Source organism: Sinocyclocheilus grahami, unplaced genomic scaffold, assembly GCF_001515645.1.
Source record: "Sinocyclocheilus grahami isolate Dianchi unplaced genomic scaffold, SAMN03320097.WGS_v1.1 scaffold491.1, whole genome shotgun sequence".
In the NCBI taxonomy this organism is placed as follows: domain Eukaryota; kingdom Metazoa; phylum Chordata; class Actinopteri; order Cypriniformes; family Cyprinidae; genus Sinocyclocheilus; species Sinocyclocheilus grahami.
Window position 1 is genome coordinate 279,568 of NW_015505670.1, and position 13,365 is coordinate 292,932.

General features: G+C 38.2%; 1 protein-coding gene across 3 annotated transcripts; it reads left to right on the forward strand.

Annotated features, from left to right (window-relative positions):
* The first annotated feature begins 1,272 nt into the window (after window positions 1–1,272).
* On the forward strand, window positions 1,273–12,698 carry LOC107554122 (RNA-binding protein FUS-like). 3 transcript variants are annotated; one of them, XM_016236528.1, is made up of 15 exons: window positions 1,273–1,345; window positions 3,358–3,382; window positions 3,478–3,635; window positions 3,725–3,899; window positions 4,046–4,257; window positions 4,985–5,162; window positions 7,229–7,263; window positions 10,594–10,626; window positions 10,725–10,828; window positions 10,917–11,046; window positions 11,164–11,259; window positions 11,352–11,478; window positions 11,687–11,784; window positions 12,289–12,397; window positions 12,527–12,698. In XM_016236528.1, exons 1-15 carry the CDS (start codon window positions 1,333–1,335, stop codon window positions 12,564–12,566), a joined length of 1,533 nt encoding a protein of 510 aa, XP_016092014.1. In that variant the 5' UTR covers window positions 1,273–1,332; the 3' UTR covers window positions 12,567–12,698. The 3 variants fall into 3 exon arrangements, with proteins under 3 accessions (XP_016092014.1, XP_016092013.1, XP_016092015.1); XM_016236527.1 differs by lacking the exon at window positions 1,273–1,345 and adding an exon at window positions 1,806–2,125; XM_016236529.1 differs by lacking the exons at window positions 1,273–1,345; window positions 12,289–12,397; window positions 12,527–12,698 and adding an exon at window positions 1,806–2,125 and having other exon boundaries at window positions 11,164–11,264; window positions 11,687–11,778.
* Window positions 12,699–13,365: the final 667 nt, after the last annotated feature.

A 13,365-nucleotide genomic window follows, 5' to 3' on the forward strand; every position in this document is an offset into this window, starting at 1 on the left:
AATAAATAAATAGCGACTTTTTATTCCACAATTCTGACTTTTTTTCTCAGAATTGCAAGATATAGCTAAACACAACGCAAAGATTTGTGAGTTATAAAGTTTATAACTCGCATTGATTATATCTCGCAATTCTGAGAAGAAAAAAAGTCCGAATTGCAAGATAAAAAGCTGCAAATTACTTTTATTTTTATTCCATGGCGGAAACAAGCTGCCATAACGACACAAGTCGTGTAATTATTGTATAATTCCATTGTTCTTCATTATGTCTAAACGTATAATAAATAAATTCAGACGAGCAGTTTGCGGTTTTCTGCCTTTATTGAACATTACACTGCATTTGGTCCGTTTTGCAACATGATTCAATTAAAATCACAGCGCTATACATACATGCACGCTGGAGACCTTTTACCACATATGGCTGCATCCAGATATTATTTAATAACCCCTGAAGTAATTCATCCAGTAGCTTTTCTCTCCGTGACAAGAAAAGCAGACCACTGTTGTTAGCAGTTAGCACTAAACATTAGTCGGGGAGGGCCTCTGGGAGGAGGAGGAGTTAATTTAGTCTCATGTCACACAACAGCACATTCGACTAGGAGCAGGTACAATTTTTATGCTAGCAAAAAACTCTACAAAGCATGAAACAGTAGATGTACACGTACCAATAAGTAGAGCAGAGGTCAAAACCATCATAAAGCAACATTCACTTAAAATATGGCAGGAATATTGGAACACAGCGGATACAGGACGTCATTTATACAGTATACAAAATCAAGTAGTCACAAGCATGAGGAAGGGCAGAAGCCCAAGGGAGGAGATGTTAGTCTCACGTCTTAGAATGGGGCACACTGGTTTAAAGACAACACTGCACAGAATAGGAAAACATCCCACTGGATTATGCACTTATTGTAATGTACAAGAGACAGTGAAGCATATACGGTTAGACTGCAAAAATATGAAGAAGATAGGGCAGAATTAAAGGCACAAATGGATGAACAAAGCATGACACTTGAGCATTTATTAGGGAAAACATCTGGGAGAATATGCAATTTATTAATGCTATTTTTGAAAAACACTGGGTTAAGTGAAAGAATTTAATAGGGAAATTTTGTTTATTCTATTTTATTTTATTTTTATTTTTTCTTCTTCCACTCCTTTGATGTCAGTCTAATGCCCACACTCCAGTCTAGTAGGTGGCGGTAATGCACCTTTGAGATGAGTTGCCAACCGCCATTAAACCTGAAAGAAGAAGAAGCAGGTACAATTCATAGGCTGCAGCATTGCTTACGGTGGTCTTCTGCTCAAGCTCCTAAAAGGATTTCACGCGCGATTATGGGGTCAAATGGTAAGATTCGGCCAATGCAATATGATTTCGCGTTTTATTATAGTCGATATAGGATTTGCCAAAACAGCATCTGATGCAAAACGCACCTCGTAATTTCCCCCAGATTTTCTTTCTGGGTCACTCGCACATGGTGAGGACATTTAGTGATCTTATGCACATGTTACTGAAGCGATAGACGTATTTGAAGCATTTATGGGTTATTTGTGAAAAGGAAAAACGAAGAACATGTCGGCATCCGCCATTTTGTTTGCAACGCTTTCAGTTTTTTTTTAAACCAGCTTGTTCTACTGACCTATATTTGCGTCCGAGCACTCTATACATCGATTTAAATTCCGTTTTAATTAAAAATGTTACACCCCATTTACACTCCTAGCGACGCGACAGAAACTGGGACGCTCCTGTAGTATTCTTACGTTTGGCTCAGCCAATCATATGTCAGAAACAACGTGTTCTCTGTTCCTATTGGCTGTATCACCTGTCAGTATAGGTAATGCAAATCAGGCATGTTGGGTTGTGTGTTTTACTGCTGAGGAGTTAGCACTCATGTTGCGTAGCTGAAAAGTGTTAATAAATAACTACATGCTAAAGCTGATTATGCGTGCATCATCATAAAGAAAACACGACATGGTGTCAGAGTGAACGGATGATATATAGAAAAGATGGATGCTGCCGGAGTCCCAATGCCCACGATGAACTGGGAAGCAACTAACCTGCCCGAGTCATGGCGCAAATTTCAGCAGCACGCAGAGTTAATGTTCAGCGGACCCCTAAAGCAAAAGGGTGAGGATGAAAAATTTAGTTATCTTCTCCTATGGGTCGGAGAAAAGGGCAGAGACATTTTTAATACATGGTCACTGTCTGCAGATGAAGCAAAGATCTTAAAGTCCTATTACGACCGCTTCACAACATACGTTGAGCCCAAAGCGAATGTGATATTTGCACGTTACAAATTCGCATGCAACCCCAGTAGTTCATCCACCCAGATGTATTCCTCTTGCATTACGCAGCCGTCTTAAAGAGGAACTTGAGAGCATGGAAAGACAGGGTGTTATCGTTAAAGTCACAGAGCCAACCGAATGGGTCAACTCCATGGTTGTTGCCGAAAAACCACGCACAGGTCAGCTGAGAGTGTGCCTGGACCCAAGGGACCTTAACAAGGCCATTAACCGACCTCACTACCCTTTACCCATTCTTGAAGATATAACATCCAAGCTCGCTGGTGCCAAATATTTTAGCGTTCTAGATGCCAGATCGGGTTATTGGGCCATTAAGCTCACTGAGGAGTCATCAAGACTAACTACTTTCAACACGGTCTTTGGGCGTTACCGTTTCTTACGCCTCCCCTTCTACTAGTGTGCATATAATTTGAAAACGGAATTCTTTTTTTTACTTAATATGCTACACAGAATTTTGTACTTTGTTGTATTATTTTATAAGAAAGGGGATGTAGTATTCTTACGTTTGGCTCAGCCAATCATATGTCAGAAACAACGTATTCTCTGTTCCTATTGGCTGTATCACCTGTCAGTATAGGTAATGCAAATCAGGCATGTTGGGTTGTGTGTTTTACTGCTGAGGAGTTAGCACTCATGTTGCGTAGCTGAAAAGTGTTAATAAATAACTACATGCTAAAGCTGATTATGCGTGCATCATCATAAAGAAAACACGACAGCTCCCTTTACGATTAATGAATTATGTGAGTCAAGACGGTTCGTTTTTTAAGAAACGGGAGCTTGTTTAGTTGTATTAAAGGAATAGTTCAACCAAAAAAAGTTGTTTTGGTTACTGCTGACTTCTGTTGTATGGACAAAAAAAGAGACATTTCCTAAGAAGACAGCCATATAGGTTTAGAATGACGTGAGGGGGAATAAATAATGACAGTTCATTTTGGAAATGACTGGTAATCTCTCCCTAAGGCCAGTGTAGACTGATTTTTGATCTTGCAAATACTTGTAAATTGCAAAAACAAAAAACAGCCACCATCAATAACTAACATTGTCTTTCCCCTTTAGATTATGCCCAAACCTCAAGCCATGGGTAAGTTCAATGCATCTTTCCCAAAGTGTCATCGCAATATTGAACGATTGCTCACATTTATGTTTAAGATAATGAATTCATTGTGTTGTGTCCAGTTACGGTGGCTATGGAGGACAGTCCAGCCAGAGTTACAGTCAACCCTCTGGCCAAAATTACAACCAGCAGAGCTATGGAGGATACAACCAAAACTCAGAGAGCAGCTCTGCTTATAATCTGGGTGGATACAGTTCCAGCTATGGACAGTCCCAATCAGGTAATACTCATTAATACTTCTAATTATACCGCAAATGTTGCGAATAGGCCATCTTTTGCTATCATATATAAATTCTTGTCTTTTTATAGGAGGATTTGGGTCTCGGCCCCCCTCTCAGGGCTATAATCAGTCCAGTCAGTCATACAGCTCTGGAGGCTACAATAACAGCAGCCAGCCTCCTCCAGCTCAAAGTGGAAGCTACAACCAGCAGTCCTCTTATTCAGGCTATAAGCAGCATGAGTCTGCTCCTCCATCTGCCTCTAGGTGAGATTTCAGCTGTCAATCTGGATGACAATGTGTCTAAAATCTAGTTTTGTTAAAGATAATGCTTGCGCTCAATGTTTTTTTTTTTTAGTGACCAGAATGTGAGGATGTTGATTAGAATGTGTTAAACCCATTTTGTGTTTCAGTAACTATGGCAATGGTCAGCAGCACCAACAGCAGCAGGGTGGGGATCAGTCTGGAGGATATGGGGGCAGTGGAGGACAGAGCAGTGGATACGGGGGTAGTGGGGGACAACACCAGTCCTCTCAGCATGGAGGAGGGCCTTACAACCAATCTCCAAACTACAGCTCTCCTCCAGCTCAAAACTATGGGCAACAAAATCAGTACGGACAGGGAGGTGAGCTTGAGAGATTAGTTTGGCAAGTCGTCATATAGAAGTTTGAAGGTAATAGGAAATAGAGCTGTTCAGTTTGTAGTCCAAAATTCCAGAAATAGAATTTACATTTTTCTTATTTAGAAACTTGTTAACAAGCAACTTGCTCTTCTTTTTTTTTTTTAAAGCCCTGTGGCTTAAAATTTGTTTCAGTTGTTTGTTGTAGAACAAAACAATTAATTCTAAACACAGATTTTACACACATTACCATGCTTTCAAGTTGTTCTGAACACAAATTCACATAGAAATGTGCACCGTGTTGCAAAATTTATAGTAAAATTTAGCTCAAAATATCATCTATGTTTGAAATATAATGACTGGTTTGAATCATGGTTTGGAAAAAACACAGAGTCTGTGCCCATCATACATTGTGTGATTTTCTGTGAAATCTGTCAACTCAAACATGCAGACTGTAAGTCGGGGCAAAAATCTGTGCCAAAGTCTGTGATCTATGTAAAAACAGAGGAAATGAGCATGCACAGTTTGTTATCCAGTATTGGTCAATAAATATCGACCAATACAGATAAACTAGAACAGTCTCTAAGATCAGCTGATAACCCATATGGTGTCAACATGTCATACATTTCTACTAAGAAAAGTTATTTCAAAGTGCCAATACAGTGCAAGGCTTTAATGTTTAGGGCAGACCAGACATATGATGTATTTCATTGTCATTGTATTTCTATTCTAGATTACAACCAAGATGCCTCGCCAATGAGTGGTGGTGGTGGAGACGGCGGCTATGGTGGTCAGGATGGTGGATATAGTCAGGATGGTAGAGGTGGTCGTGGAGGTGGCTTTGGCGGTCAAGGAGTGGGTGGGTTTGACAGAGGTGGTCGTGGAGGACCCCGTGACAGAGGAGCAATGGGGTAAGCAAATATTCATGTCACGCACTTTTCTCATCACCTTCACCACATAAAGTCCACCTGTATGCATCAGCGTTTCATTTAGGGAAAAAGTAACAGGTAAAAGGTTCAAATGGAGCCAAAGGTGTTACACCATATCAACTGTCTGGGCTGAAAGTAAATGGTGGCCTAGACCTTGATTAACTAGCGTTAAAATGTCTTGAATTCTGATGTAAATTTACGGTCTACTTAAAACATTAATATGGAGTTAAACTCTATACAAATAGATCATCCAATTATGAGCCAGAATGGTCTGGTGTTTGATTTATTGGTGGTTCTCGTATACATATATTTACCTAAAATGATACATGATGTTAAGTTGGTGCCAGTGTGCTGAATATTTCCATGTCTTCACCCTTCACAAGATGGAACCAGCCAAAGGTTCACATAAAATTAAACAAAAACTAAACGCAAGTTGCAATAAATGACCAGGTCTTAAATAATAAAATCTGTCTGTTGTTGACTTATCAGTGGAAAAAAAGGAATGCATTATGGGTTTGGACGTGACTTGTCCAGTGACAATAAGTTGATCATTTTACTACTTGTCTGTGGGAGTGCATCACATCACATGTTTGCCTTCACACGTCTACATTGCACATTGTGACCAGGAGTTTACTAATGTTATAATTCATTATATTTTTAGGTTTTATTGACATTTTGTTTACATGTAGTGTTAGTATAGTACATTGCTTTCATTATGATTTCTCATTTTATCAGTAATGCTTTTATTATGTTTTAGTTTTCAAGTAAGTTATAAGTAGGGTTGCACTGACAATGGTGTTCGGGTTCGATGCTATGTTAATATGTTCTGATACAGTTAAAAAAAGTTAACATGCAGAGTATTGTGAACGACTGTATTGATTTTGCTTTCCTAGATTTTCATTTATTTATTTATTTTTAGAATTTCACAAGTAGCATTGAGGTGCTTGACTTAATTGGAGTGAATTGATTTGGAATTGTTTAATGAAAGAAAAAATAAACCCTCTTTAAAACGCTACCTGAAAGTGAGGACATGAGTGTTAGAGTGCTAAAACGCTTGCTTGTTTCTGCTTCTGCTGCATTTTTTTCCCCCTAGATACCAAAAAAAATTGTATTGGCGCATTCAAACTATCAATAACTTAGTCTTTCACAAACACACCAAAATTGTATTAATGGGCAGGTTAAGGTTAAAATAATTATTTGAAGCAGCAGATGATAAATCCCATCTGGCTGTGATCCCACATTCTGGTCCACACCTTAAGGTGCTGTCATGTAAAAACACCTGTTCTCTAAATCTTCTCCATCCTCTCCTACAGGATTATTGTGTGTTGCAATGCTTTAATGAATCTTTAAATCTCCTCCTAGGCTGTTTTCTACAAGGTGCAGTGATTTAGGCTTTTCCTTTTGAAGAAGATAAAACAAACACAGCACTCTAGAGAACTGGGAAAGATTAGTCAAGAATAAATTAGGCACGTGTGACTATATTAAAAAAAAGTTTTTTCATTAGGGAATGTTTAAAGATCATTTCAAATCTTAAAGGGATCCTAAAACAGTTGGATTAATCCAAAAGTGCTCATATCTGTTAAGTTTATTAGTTTAAATGCAAAACTGAATGCAGTGTTTGCAGTTTCTGTCCAAAGTAACCGAACATGGATACTGTTTGGTTGAAGGTCTTTGGCTAAAGATGTGCCTTCGATCTGATAAAATAAAATAACTGATTTGGAGAAAGAAAATGATTGAGTTCACTGAAGCACTGCAAATCTGCACTGTAAAAAGTATATGGTAATTTTTTTTTTTTTAGAAAAATAGGCCAAATAGTTCGAAATAGGGGCCTGCATGACTTTGGGAAGGAAATATCAGAAGGGTTTCAAGAAGCCCTTATGGGTTGTAAGGAAAGGTGAACCTAGTGAGGGGGGACAACAGGGAAAGGGGGCAATGGGAATCTTGTCGAAAATATGATGGAGATGGGTGGGGCCTTTCCAGCCTCGAGTGAATTGGGGCACTACCCTCATCAACCTTCAATTCGTCTTGCTTCTCTCCTTCTCCGTCAGAATGGACGATCGTGGAGGATTCAATAAGTTTGGTGGTAAGTGACAAACTCTTTAAACAAGGAACTCTCTTTTAACAAGGTTTAAAGAGAGCCTGGTCAAAGAGGGAGGAGTGGGCTTCTGGTCGTGTCACGGAGAAACTTGCCTTATATTTTGTAAAAGAATACACTGAAAAGAATGTGGTAACCACTTGGTGTGTGTGTGTGTGGTAAACAATTACACTTTAATACGTTTAGCAACAGCATGCTCATTATGGATGGTTAAGGAAGAAATACAAACTCATCTGAAAACCATCATAGTAAAAAATCTTAGAGATATTTTACTTGAAAATTAGAATTCTGTAATTTACTTTACCATACTTTACTTTTTCATGTTGTTCCAAGTCTAAATGACTTTTTCTTCTGTGGAACGCAACAGAAGATATTAGAGAATTTTACAATACTCTCTTGTTAATGTCGCTACACACTTGAGAAAATATTCTCAATATAAGGAAAAATATAGAATAAATATTTAGTGATTTTTAGTGTGCTCAGAAAATCTGTGTTCTCCAGAGTTTGCACTGTGAATCGTTGGAACGGGAATCTTATTGAGCAGATTCTGAAATATGGTGAAAAATGATTGATATGTGTTAGTTTTGGCAGTTACATCTTACAGTCCAAAAGCATGTGACTCCAAATGGATTGTTGTTGTTCATCTGTTTATGCACTCATAAAAAAGCGGCTTACAATGCAATTAAGGTATGCATTTTTGTTTGTCAATATGTGCTCCCTATGGATCGAACTAGGCACCATTCTTTAGATATGCAAAAAAATAAATAAAAGTCAGTTGTGTTGCAAAAAAGACTTTTTCAATGCTTGCACCTACTGTGGCAGTATTGTTTTGTGATGACTGGACAGTAAAAGTGATGTGCACATAACTTTATCAGCTGTACTGCATGTAATGCCTCCAGAAGTCTGGGAGCATGTTTAATATTAAAAAATGTTCATCAAACGTAAATGAAAAATTCCTGTAACGTTTGCTGATTTTTATTTTGCGTGGCCAGTTTTTTTGGAATTTTCCTAGAAATGTTTTTTCAATTTTTTAAATAGAAATTTCTCTCTTTGTTGCACCCAACTTCTAGTGTGAGCACTTTTGCTTTATAAAAGGTGGATTCATGTGGCCAACAACTGCTTCTGGAGGTTGTATAAATGCATTTGTGTCAGGTGGTTTTAGTGCTTTACTGGTCTGATGAAGGTCCTGATGGAGTAATTCAACACACAAAAGTAAATGGTTTAAAACAACAGTAATGGAGACCTGGAGATGGAAGGAGTCAACATTACATGGCATATTCACAATATATATGAACAACATTTTCATAATTGTTTAAAAAGCTGGAACCCATCATGCTTGTGCACTGTAAAACCTGATAAGTTAAGAATACTCAAAACATTTGAGGAAACAAACACCATTTTTTTAAGTTGGTAGAGTTTAAATTTTTTTGACAAGTTGGGGGGGGGGGGGGGGGGGGGTGGCGGGGGGGGGGGGAGCCAAGCCTCACTTCCATGATCCCACCCCACTCAACACTATGATAAATTATATACAACTTGCTTCCATTAACAGCACATTCATTCAGATCTTTATAGTTAAGTGCTAGTTAGCAACAGCACACTGGCACGTACTAATGTAGTAATCAAAAAGACTCGCAATACTTGCATATAAATAGTCAAACAATATGCAGTATAAATAGTCTTTAAGTTTTGCTGTCCATCCTCAACCTAACCACAGGCTCTACTCTTCACCACAACGGTAACACTACAAAACCAACATAACAGAAACCTATGTAAATTCTAACATAACACTACATTTAAGTACTAACTTATGTCTCTCTGTTAATCTTGTGTAAAAACACAAAATAACACTTAATTTCTCTTTGTTGTCTGATGCAAAGCATGCTGGGAACTAGAAAACGCAATCATTTTAAGTTCACCTTACTACAACAACATTTTAAATTTACTGAACTTATTTCAGTTAAGTCCAATTAACTTTCATTATTATTTGAGTGAAGTTAACTCATTTTATTTAATTAAATTGACTGTTCGGTTTTACAGTGTGTTCTCTACAGTGTTTTAAACTGGTAACTACGTCAAACGGCATCTAAAGGTATAATAAGGTGTTGAAACTTATCTGGCTAGCCCAAATTTGATATGAAGCTAGATCCAGTGAAAATTGTGTGGGTTTGTATGGAAGGAATATTTGCTGAAGATGGCGGTTTGTATGGTGAACCTAAAGGTGATTTCAAAGCCAGCTACACTTTGGGGTTAAGGAACATCTGTCTATTTCTAATAAAGTGAGTTATGGTCGTATTTTCTAATAATGAAAATACACCATTTGGGTTTCAGTATTATTCTTGTTGATATCTTTGGATTAGACTGGTAAAATGTTTAAGATGGTGGTTCATCATTGATCGTCGTAATGAATCTCTTGAAAACATCAGTGGTGTTGGTAACACTTCTAATGGTTTGCCAAATTACTTCCAGTTATATAAAAGTTGTGAAAAATGGTTGCTTAACCTGGGAAAATCTAATGTCTAGATGTACTCCGAGCAAAAGCAATGACAACCCAGTGTCTGACCGTTTGGAAATCTGCTTTTGTGGGATGGAAAATGAGAGCCTTATCAAATGGTCTATGAACGTATGGTCATTGATGTAATGTGTCCTAATATCACTTATTACAGTGATGTTCAGTGCTAATGGAGATACTCATTAAAAAAGGTGAACAATACTGGTTGCAAAGTAGTATTCAGTGGTATTTTAAATTGGAATATTAAAAATTGTCCTTATTAGCTATGCATGTTTTAAATTTGAATACCTACTTTGAATATGACAAGAACAACAACAAAAAAACAGTAGCCACTCTTTGCAAAGCAGACTGTAAAAGTATGGTTGCAGGGGTTTGAACTAGACGGTTATGGCATGGTTTGCTGCTTTCCATAAAATGAGAGACAAAAAGCCAGTACATGGAGTTGTCTGATATGTATTTCGGATTGCCTACGAGTATAAATCGAGCTACAATTATCGGTATGGGAGGAAAGAGTCTTCCACTTGAGACCTTGGACTTATTCAAATGTTGGCCAGTTTTCGTCAGTTTTGAAAATGTGTAGTGTTGGTTGGTGCTTGTGGTGTTCTCTCAAATATCCTGCTACAGTTTTGCATCAGGTCCTGTTTTCTATATTTGGAGCATACATTATATATAATTTATGGTCCAGAAGTATATGACCCCAAAAATGAAAGTCAAAGGATTAAGAATGAGTAATGTGTGTGTGTGTAAATTGTGTATTTGTGTATTTGTGTACATATGTAATATTAATGACTGTTCCTTTCACTTCAAAGGGCCCAGGGATCATGGAGCTGGTGGGCCCAATAGTAAGTCAAATACGGAAACTAACGTAATCGTTTATTACTTGCATTATTAGACCGTTTTTAAGCCTGATTATACATTTCTGAATTTTTTTTTTTTACAGTGCAGGATAACTCTGACAACAACACCATCTTTGTGCAAGGTCTCGGAGACGACTATACTGTTGAGTCAGTAGCAGATTTCTTCAAACAGATCGGCATCATCAAGGTGGAAAAGCAAGAGAAAATTCCCATTGTGCAGCAGCTATCTTAGCGTAGTACTGCTTGTCTTAATGTTGTTTTATTTTCTCACACAGGTCAATAAGAAAACAGGATTACCCATGATAAATCTGTACACAGACCGAGAGACAGGAAAGCTTAAAGGGGAGGCTACTGTTTCCTTTGATGACCCTCCTTCTGCAAAAGCAGCCATTGATTGGTTTGATGGTATGTTGAAGTAGATCACACTAATGCCTTTTCTCTAAAACAAGGTTGGAGTCTGTTAGTCTTATTGCATTTTTTTATTTCCTGGATGTCTAAGTCACATACATCTTTCCTCCTCAGGTAAAGATTTTAGTGGAAATCCTATCAAGGTGTCCTTCGCTACTCGCAGAGTTGAATTTGGATGCGGCAGTGGTGGCATGAGAGGTGGTCGAGGTGGTAAGGTTTGATCTCTCTGTGGTATTTTAAGTTATCTCCTTTTCTTTTAGTCTGTTTTGTTTTCCTGATATGGTTTTCTTCTCCTTTTGCAGGGCCAATGGGCCGTGGGGGATTTGGGGGTGGAAGAGGTGGTGGTGGTTTCCCAGGCAACAATGGCAGCAACGGCGGCGGTGGTGGTGGTGGCCAGCAAAGAGCAGGAGACTGGAAATGTTCAAACCCGTAAGTGTTTTGTAAACTTTTAACAAATTGTGAAGTGTTTACAGTTACATAATACAAATGATGTACAGTGCACTCATGTAAAGCATTATATACTATAGCAAATCTCAACTGGCAGATTTAACAATGCATATTGTGAGTTTAGCGCTATGTAAATAAATGTGACTTCACATTCATATTTTCTGAGCTTTTATCTTGTGTGTGTGGGCAGAACTTGTGGTAATTTGAACTTCTCATGGCGAAATGAGTGCAATCAGTGCAAAGCTCCCAAACCGGAAGGAAGTAGAGGAGGAATGCCACCGATGGAAGGTAAAGAGAAACATTTCTGCAAAAAAAAACAAGATGCTGGAGTCGTAGGTGACTTAGTTCACACAGCAGCAGAATACGGTTGTCAGTCCTGTATTTGAGTCCTCCTTTACACACAGTTCGGTTATTTACACGTGTGACAACTGTATTCTGTAACCAAACTCACACCTGTAAATTTTCAGGACTCAACCGCATTCTCGGAACACACGCGCTGTGTGAACGGAACAGGACTGGACAACTAGTTGTCTGTCACGTCATACAGTGCGAGAGAGAGCCGCTCTGCCGCACAAACGCGTGTTTACCGTGTGTTACGTGTTTTCGGTAACTTACAGTGACGGAGAAATGAGCTGCGTGTCTGTCACCTGAAATTTTTAGATCCCATCAGTTTTCCACCGGAGCCGCTCTCGTCAAGAAAATGCGGTTGTCAATCCCAAAAACTGACAGTGTGAACATAGCCTTAGTGAACTCAGACAGTGGATTGCTGCTTTAATGTCCCTGTTTTTGTAGGTGGTTTTGGTGGAGGCAGAGGCAGTTTTGATCGAGGTGGTTTCCGTGGCCGTGGTGGCGATCGAGGGGGCTTCAGAGGAGAATTTGGACCCGGCAAGATGGACTCGAGGTGAAATTACTGATGATTCGCATTCTCACACATCTTAAAATGTTATTTAGTAGAAAACTGATTTTCAGTATACTGTACAATGTTCACCAGTGAAAATGTATTTCAGTGCCTATGTTATGTGTTTTTCAGAGGTGAACACAGACATGACCGCAGAGACCGGCCTTACTAATGGGAAATTCTCTTTTGTCCAAATAAGACTTTATTTCAATGTGGGACCAGTATTTACTCCACTTCAACATGTATTACCTTGTTGCTCATGTTTTGTGTTGTATGTTGTTAAAATAATTGTTTTTGTTTTAGTTCTGGTAATTTTTTTTTTATTCTCTCTGTAGTGTGTTCTGATATTCTTAATCATGAAATTTGTGTTTTTCCTTTCTGAATTTGTTGATGTTTAGGTCAGTTGTAATATTTGTGCAATTTTTTAAATGTACTTTCTTTGACATTTTTTGAAAACTGGTTTAAAATTAAAAATGTTTGAAAAATAGCTAACTTGTGATGTGACATTACTTTATTTCAATATCTTTTCATCCACATTTACAAGCCTTTTGCATTGATCTCATTGTTTTGCAATAGTGGTAAACTGTTTGTCTAGTGAATGATATGCCAAAATAACTGCTTAAAGATTAATGGCACAAAGTTTTCATGATAGTAATTTATCTATGGTTTAAATAATAGGAAGAGGTTTCAGCATGTCAAGAGACAAAAAAGATGGTGAGCTTGAGGTGCATCCCAGTTACTCAACAGTGTGTATAGAGGACCAGATAGATCAAAAGCAAATCATGGCTATGAAATAATAACTCCCCTGAATAAAGTTACTACTAGCAGTCCTAGAACGTTGATGCTGATGCAGGCACCAAACCACTGTCCTTTGAAAGGTCAGTGAAGGTGAGACCACAACAAAACAGTTGAGGAAGTTTGAACTGGGACATCCAACTTGCATCCCAGGAGTCTTTTAGGTTGTTTTGAAC